Source organism: Nansenia antarctica, assembly GCF_963989245.1.
Source record: "Nansenia antarctica genome assembly, chromosome: 9".
Lineage (NCBI taxonomy): Eukaryota > Metazoa > Chordata > Actinopteri > Argentiniformes > Microstomatidae > Nansenia > Nansenia antarctica.
The window spans coordinates 39,304,976-39,313,477 of NC_137679.1; the positions used below are offsets into that span (position 1 = coordinate 39,304,976).

General features: G+C 52.9%; 1 protein-coding gene across 1 annotated transcript in view; it reads left to right on the top strand.

Moving 5' to 3' along the window:
• zdhhc1 (zDHHC palmitoyltransferase 1) overlaps positions 1-709 on the top strand; it is a gene marked incomplete at both ends in the record, with an annotated part of 25,444 nt that extends 24,735 nt beyond the window's left edge. Inside the window, 2 exons of the mRNA XM_080539770.1 lie at positions 3-416; positions 462-709. Coding sequence (XP_080395896.1) covers positions 3-416; positions 462-709 — 662 coding nt within the window. The remainder of the gene's footprint in view (positions 1-2; positions 417-461) is intronic.
• Positions 710-8,502: the final 7,793 nt, after the last annotated feature.

Below are 8,502 nucleotides of genomic sequence, written 5' to 3' on the forward strand. Positions count from 1 at the left end.
AGTAGAGCCCTCCAGTGTCACCGCTGTGTCCCTGAGCCACCACCACCACCTGTCCCACCAGAGGCTCCCCTTCCCAGCCTTCCCCCTGCGGGCCTCCCTGCCCCCCCTGGCCCCTCCATCCACCTCCGCAGCCGCAGCCCCCCAGCAGGGCCCCCCCGTGCAGCCAGCCGGCCCCCCCGCTGAATACCACTCTGACTCCGCAGAGTCCCTGGAGGAGATCCCCGTGGTGCTGGCGCGCCTGGGGACCGCGGCTGCCATGGCGACGAGGACCACCACGTCCAGGGGCGGCCCCGCCGCCGCTCTCGCCGACAACGCCAACTTCAACGCCGCCTCCACCTCCTCTAACTCCTCCTCCTTCGGGCGGAGCTCGCTCTCGCTGCTGCCCCTCGCCCCCCAGCCGTCCCCCCACCCCAGGAGCAAGCGGAAGAAGACGGAGGGGGGGGGGCGGCGGGGAGGGAGGGGGGACAGCAGCAGCAGCGCAGCAGGCCGGGCGGCGGAGCAGAGGTTCGAGATGGCGTTGTCGGCCATCGACCAGGCGCCCAGCGTGTTCGTCAGTCGCAGCAGCGGGGAGCCCGGCGGCGGCAGGGACGAGGGCGAGCCCTGCAGGGACGAGGGGGGGTTCAGGGGGTTCGCCTCCTCCTCCTCCTCGGGGAAATGCAGGCAGCAGCAGGGCAGCAGGAGAGGAGAGTCAGGCACCCCGCTGGCCTAGGACGGCAGCAACCCCCCCCCCCCCAGGACGGAGCACTGCTCCCTGGGTCGGGACACACCACCGCTAAGGGCCCCCTCTCTGGCTCTGGAGGGTCGGGCTGACTGGATATTAACGTCAATGACGTAGTGAGTTGATGATGGTGTTTCTTTGACTAGGAGGTGACTGCAGAGACAGAGATGAGAGAGACAGGTGTGCTGTAGCTTTTGAAGTCTTGACACAACCTATGCAAACACCAGCCCTTAACGGACAGACGGACGGACGGACAGACCGGAGGCGTTGCTATGGCGACAGCGTCTCACTACAGAAGCCTCTCCTCAACTGTCACAACCACGATAATACTTTACGTAATACGTAATCACCTGTGTTTGTTTATTCTGACTGAATAATATCACTTGAACTCTATGTAGCATTGCACAACAATCTTATTTTAATTTAAATACACAGCTTTTTTTGTATTGTTGTTATTATAATTTATTCATATTTAACTTTGAATGCCAAAGGTAATTTAACGTGTACAATCTTTATAAAACGAAGGACCCTGTGTTAATTTTTACACTACGTAAAACTTTAATTATTTTTCCAGGTCTTGTTACCAAATGTTACCCTGTAAACCTTAATTTTATATTACTTTTTCATGGAGATTCCATTACGGTGTGTGTGTGTGTGTGTGTGTGTGTGTGTGTGTGTGTGTGTGTGTGTGTGTGTGTGTGTATGTGTGTATGTGCGTGTGTGTATGTATTTTTTTTATTTTTTTTACAAGAGTCTTAAATGTAGTTAGTTGGTTTTTGCATACCCCTCTGAATACTACAGTGGCAGTTGGTTGCCAGTTGGTTGCCTAGTTACGCACTCCCTCACGCTCAACTCCTCCAGCAGAACCTTGGAGCGCCTGGACAGGGGGGGGTGGGGAGGACCAATCAGACGCCTTGTTGTTGACAAACGTCTTGTTGTTTCTACAAGTCCGCTCCGTTGTTCTTTGTTGAAAAGCACCCCACCCTTTTTTCTACTGCCACCGTTCACGGCCCGCAAATAAACGGGACGTCCATTCTACCATCACACCCTCAGACTCCTTGTTTGTTTACACAGACGAGATGCAGGTTTTACGAGACAACAGAGAGAGAGAGAGAGAGAGAGAGAGAGAGAGAGAGAGAGAGAGACAGACGAGACAGGTAATCTCAGGTAATCACCCTGTAAGGAGACGAAGCTTTTCCTCACACCTGTGCCAAAGACAACACCAACATTGTTAAGAACCAGGACTTGTTTTTCCTCCTTCGCATCACAATCATCCCCATGGTAACGCGGAGAGATACACACAAATACTTATGGGAAAGGTCGTTAACACACACAGACACACACACACATAAAAAAAAAAAGACACAGTCATTCCAGGTTGTTAGGATCTCTGTCACTGATGCACACAGCGAGTAGTCCCCGTCCCCCCCAGCTAAGGCCTTGTTCTAGGAGGGTGCATGGACAGGATCGCTGCTCTGTCCAAGCAGCAGTCTCATTTATTGCACTAGTGCTGCAGAAACGTCAGCAGATATTAGTTAATGAACAATGAATAGGAATCGTCCTGTCTCTGCCAAACCGCTGCACTGAACCCTCAAGAAACAATGTTTTAAAGAGGAGGAAGAGGGGGAAAAACAGGGTACTCTGTTTAATCATGTTCACATCGAAAATGCGTCCCAATTTAATTTCATAAGTGAACTATTTTCGGTCCAAGTGGTGGCCTTGGGCAGGGCTCGGGCTCCGGTTCCACCAGCTTGACTGCGTAATGAGAGAGAGAGAGAGAGAGAGAGGCCTCAGACTCAAACTTGATAGGTCCTCAAAGAGGCTGCTTAAGACCGGGACACCGCGTGGTGCCTAAAGACACGGCTTGAAGAAAGCTGCTTTGATAAGGAGGAGCTGTCGATGAGACTCTCACACCACACAAGTCCTCCTTTCTCACACATGCCAAGTCTGGTATTCATAGTAGACTGGTAAGCTGAGCCTACCCATTAGAGGTACTTGAACCACGTCCAGTGTGTGTGTGTGTGTGTGTGTGCATGCATGTCTGAATGTGTGTGTGTGTGTGTGTGTGCATGTCTGAGTGTGTGTGTGTGTGTGTGTGTGTGTGCGTGTCTGTGTGTGTGTGTGTGTGTGTGTGTCTGTATGTGTGTGTGTGTGTGTGTGTGTGTGTGTGTGTGTGTGTGAGAGAGAGAGAGTGTCTGCATGTGTCTGTGTGAGTGTGTGTGTGTGAGAGAGAGAGAGTGTCTGTATGTGTCTGTGTGAGTGTGTGTGTGTGTCTGTATGTATGTGTGTGTGTGAGAGAGAGAGAGTGTCTGCATGTGTCTGTGTGAGTGTGTGTGTGAGAGAGAGAGAGTGTCTGTGTGAGTGTGTGTGTGTGTCTGCATGTATGTGTGTGTGTGTGTGTGTGTGTGTGAGAGAGAGTGTCTGCATGTGTGTGTGTGTGTGTGTGTGTGTGTGTGTGTGTGTGTGTGTGAGAGAGAGAGAGTGTCTGTATGTGTCTGTATGAGTGTGTGTGTGTGTGTGTGTGTGCGGTGAATGTGTGTGTGTGCGCACGGTGAATGTGTCTGTCTGTGTGTGGTGTGTGTGACTGTCTGTGTGTGTGTGTGTGTCTCCCTCCCCCTCCCCCTCCCTTCCTGGCGGTTGCTGTGTGCAGTGTTTACAGTAGTGTGTGTGTTGTTGTGTTGGGGATAGAGAGGTTGACTCTGGCAGCAGCGTGTTCCCCGGGCTCTCAGCTGGCTACTGCACTGTCACCCTGCTGCTCCCGCTGGAAGCCCTGGGGGTGGGGGGGGCAAGGGAGGGCGGGGAGGGGGGGGTGTTGCCGCGGCAACGCAACACTACGACATCATAACAGTGTCAATCACAGCAGCCGCTGCCGGGGACGAAGGGAAGCATGTGGCAGAGCAGCGTGTCGACATGAGGGGGGGGGGGGAGGGGGGGAGGAGGGCGCGGTTGGGGGGGAGGGAGGAAGGGGGGGGGGGGGGGGGGTCGACCCTCGGCTGACACTAACCCCCGCCTCCTCCTGTTACTGGTTTATTATGCGACTCCTGGAGGAGAAGGGCGGCTTGCTTCAATCTGGAACTTTCTTTCTGGAAGAAGTCGTCTCTACCAGTGCACATTCTTAGAATAGCTCCCGGTGTGTTCCAGTTCCAGAACACTTCTGTTTCTCATGTGGGCCCCCACACACCACCAGGGCGTGATCGCCGTGGCGACGACGTGTCAGTCAATCACATCGTCTCGACGGGTAAACGACCATAAATCCCACACGGAGAGACAAGTCGCTTTAGGATGTAATTATCCTATCAGGGTTGGTTGATGAATGAGAGAGAGGGAGAGAGAGAGAGACGGAGGGGGGGATGTTTGTGGTTCATGGCATCATCTTCGTAAAGTATGATTATGAAATCTGTGAGTTTGTGTTTTGCTGTTGCTAGGTCGTTGCTACCACCCCTTGTTTCTTAGAACGCCTGATCTGTTTTTCTCTATATCCTCATCCTCCACCTCTCCTCCTCCACCTCTCCTCTCCTCTCCTCCACCTCTCCTCTCCTCATCCACCTCCTCGTGGTCTTGATGAATGCTTTATCAGGCTCTGTCAGAGCTCAGAGAGGCCTACTAGCAATCGGAAGGTCGCTGGTTCAATCCCCGTCTCAGGAGGGAGCTGCATGTGCCCTTGAGCAAGGCACTTCTTACCCCCTAATTGCTCCAGGGGCACCAAATGGCTGACCCTGTGCCTAGACCCTGTGCCTAGAGAAAAAAAATACCAAATTCCAACTATAGACTGACAAGTTGATTGCATGGCAATAAATCAGTAAAACAACAACAACAAGGACCATCAGAGGTCAGAGGTTGTATGATCTCACCATCGAGGCCAGGTGGGGGCCAGCCTCAGCCCACCTCCATGTCCTCCCACCCAGACACCACGTGCAGATGAACACTGTTTATGCCACATACACACACACACACACACACACACGCGCTTGCACAAACACATAAACAAACACACACACGCACACCCCTTTCCCTCGCTCGCACAAACACACACACGTACACTCACTCACTCACGCAGGAACCACAGATGAAAATTAGCCTCCTGGCTAAATCTGACGTATTTACACTTGTTGTCGATTGATATGCATTGTCCCTTCTTAAATAAACTGAAATTGAAATTGCATGCACACACCCACGTGTACAAACAGACACACTCACTCACTCACACAAACACACCCACACATACATGCACACGTACACTCACTGACTGACTGAGTGACTCTCTCACACACACACACACACACACACGTACACTGACACACACACAAGTGCACTGACTCACTCACACACACTCTCTCTCTCACACACACACACACACACACTCACACACACACACACACACACATACACACACACACACACACACACACACACACACACACACACACACACACACACACACAGAGCGTTCAGCCTACTACAGCCATATGGTTTTCTGCAGGGTCTCTTATGTGAGGAGAGTACAGTATGGGGCCCTGCTCCGCTCCGCGCTGCGCTTCTCTGCAGGTCGACTTTAATGAAAGCAGTAAACCATTCTCACCCGGCCCAGATGCCACGCACGCGGGGTTTAGGCAGGAATGCGCCCCGAACAGATTGTTGCGCTTATCAATGCAAAGCATTTTTTTTCTCTCTCTCTCTCTCTGTTTGCTTATCTCCGGTTCCCATAGAAACCATCATTTGTCTGTCTATCAGTACAGTATGTGGGCCGGTCGGTCAGCGGGCCTCGGCAGCAACAACAACAACACCCGTGCGGTCGTCACGGCAACGGCCGTGGTGGAGGGGGAGGGAAAAAAAAACAACAACGGCTGGAATCACAAAGCTTTGATTTTTCAGATGGCATTTTCTGACCTCTCCTCCCCCTCTCTCCCTCTCCTCCCCTCTCTCCCTCTCCTCCCCTCTCTCTCTCTCCTCCCCTCCTCTCCTCTCCTCCACTCTCTTCCTCTCCTCCCCTCTCCTCTCTCCCTCTCCTCCCCTCCTCTCCTCTCCTCCCCTCTCTTCCTCTCCTCCCCTCTCTCCCTCTCCTCCCCTCTTCTCCCCTCTCCCCCTCTCCTCCCCTCCACCCCTCTCCTCCCCTCCACCCCTCTCTCCCCTCTCCTTCCTTCCTCCCCTCCTCCTCTCTTCTTCCCCTCCCCAGGCAGAACCCTACAGACCCAGAAGTGTTTTCTTACCCCTGTCCAGTAATTTACATTATTACATATTTTTGGGGCGTTTAGCCAGACGACCTTTATCCAAAGCGACTTAAAACAAATACATTTAGTCCTAAGTAAGTCTGTGAATCATCTATCCTTCAGTCATCATAAGACAAAGTACTCTATGCTAGGACCAGGGGCCATTGGCAGTCACGATACTAGAAGAAGGAAGAATTACGTATTTTTTTCTTTCTTTCTTTCTTTCTTCACTCCAGTCGTTCTCCTGGGTCGGTTCTGGAGGCTGCTGTGGACCTGCAGTACCCAGACAGCAGGCTGACGTTGACTCAATGTTGGACCGACCTCCTCATAACAACACATGCCATGAAGCTGACGCTTCCATCCAAACTGACATTGTGCCTTTGTGACATTGCACTGAGTGCCTTACATTTGTGACAACAGCTGGTGAAGTCGGCAACCGATCAAAATGTGACGTCTTTCTTTTTGGTGGTGGTCAGAGTGGTGGTGAAGAGGATGAGAGGGGATGGAGAGGATGAGGGAGGGTGGAGAGGATGAGGGAGGAGAGAGGGAGGGAGGGTGGAGAGGAAGGGTGGAGAGGGGAGGTGGTGGAGAGGATGAGGGAGGGTGGAGAGGATGAGGGAGGGTGGAGAGGATGAGGGAGGGTGGAGAGGATGAGGGAGGGTGGAGAGGATGAGGGAGGGTGGAGAGGATGAGGGAGGATGGAGAGGATGAGGGAGGGTGGAGAGGATGAGGGAGGGTGGAGAGGATGAGGGAGGGTGGAGAGGATGAGGGAGGAAAGAGGGAGGGAGGGTGGAGAGGATGAGGGGTGGTGGTGGAGAGGATGAGGGAGGGTGGAGAGGATGAGGGGTGATGAGGATGAGGGAGGGTGGAGAGGATGAGGGGTGATGAGGATGAGGGAGGGTGGAGAGGATGAGGGAGGGTGGAGAGGATGAGGGGGGGTGGAGAGGATGAGGGAGGGTGGAGAGGATGAGGGGTGGTGGTGGAGAGGATGAGAGAGGATGAGGGGGTGGTGGAGAGGATGAGGGGTGGTGAAGAAGGAGAGTGGAGGAGAGAGGGTGGGTGGAGAGGGGAGGTGGTGGAGAGGGGTGGTGGTGGTCAGAGTGGTCCAGACCCTTTGTTCGTCAAACAGAGAGAGAGAGAGAGAGAGAGAGAGAGAGAGAGAGGTGTGGAGGTGGGACATCTGTTTCCTCTCACTTCTCCTCCCCCTCCCCCCCTTTCCTTCCCTCTCTTATTTTCCTCTCTTCTTCTCCTCCTCCTCTCATCCCTCCATCTCTCCATCTCTCTCGGCCAAATGAGCTAATAATAAGCCATGATGATGAGCGTTCCTAACCGGACCGAAAAAAACAAGAGAGAGAGAAAAGAGAGAAAGAGAGAGAGAGAAACGAGAAGGAAAAGTGAGGGATGTAAAAAAACAAACCCAGAAGAGCAGCAGGTCCCTCAGATGGTAATGTCACTAGCAGCAGCGTCCTGACCATTAAGGCCCACCGCGTCCCACCGCGGCCCCTAGCCACAGACACAGCAGGGTTTGTTATGAGAGCAGATCTCCAGGCCTCCGACCTGACTGACCCGCCGGGCCGCTCTCTAAGTGGGCCTCTACGGGCCTCTAGACCGGGCCTCTGGGCCTCTGGACCCCTGGACCGACCTCTGCAGCCTTCAGTGTATCAGTATAACAGAGACTGATGTGAGTCTCCCAGCTCCCAGCATTTCGTCAACTCACTGAGCAGACAGTAGCGGTCGATATCCAACAGTTCCACACAAAAAAGAAGAAAAAAAAGTAAACTTCCTCCGTAACCGAATAGGATTACGATCGGGCTACGGACCAAGTGTTGCATCAGTATCCCCTGGAGAGGACCGGAGGTCTGTGAAGAAGAGGTTTTTGCATCATCACTCTTCTTTTCTCACATAAAAAAAGAACATCTCCCCACGCGCCAAGATGTCTCATCCCCCCCCACACACACACACACACACCGCCCACCCCACCGCCCAAATGTAACAGCATACGCGTTCTAGCTGTTTCCGAAAGGGCAGGGTTCACTGGGCCGGCGTTCAGAGCCGTGTCAGAGGGCTAGGAGGGCCAGTGTTTATTACCCGTGAAGACTCATCTCCACCCAGATGAAAAGCTACGTTCCTAAGCAACCACGAGATGTCATCGTCTCCACCCCCGCCGGCTGGTCGGCCCTGCGGTGTGATCCTCTCATCCTCTCACACATCCTACGGACCGCCGCTCCTAAATCCTACGGAACCCCCCCGCGGTCATGGTTACCATTATGACATCATTGTTAGTGGGTTAGCAGCCGTGTTGGCCCGCGTGTGTGTATATATATATATATATATATATATATATATATATATATATATATTCTTATAGAGCACACAAACATTCACAAATGGCCTATTGTTCTGGAAGGAGATTGACCTGGATGTTTGGGGGCTGGTTACTAGGACAGATTCATGTGGAAGTATTCAGCCAGTATTCAGGATGTATTAGAACGTATTATAAACACTTCTTCTCAGCGGGGAGCCATTTAGTTCCCGTCTCCCGATAGCGGCGGTCTGTTAATCCGTTTTAATGGGTTT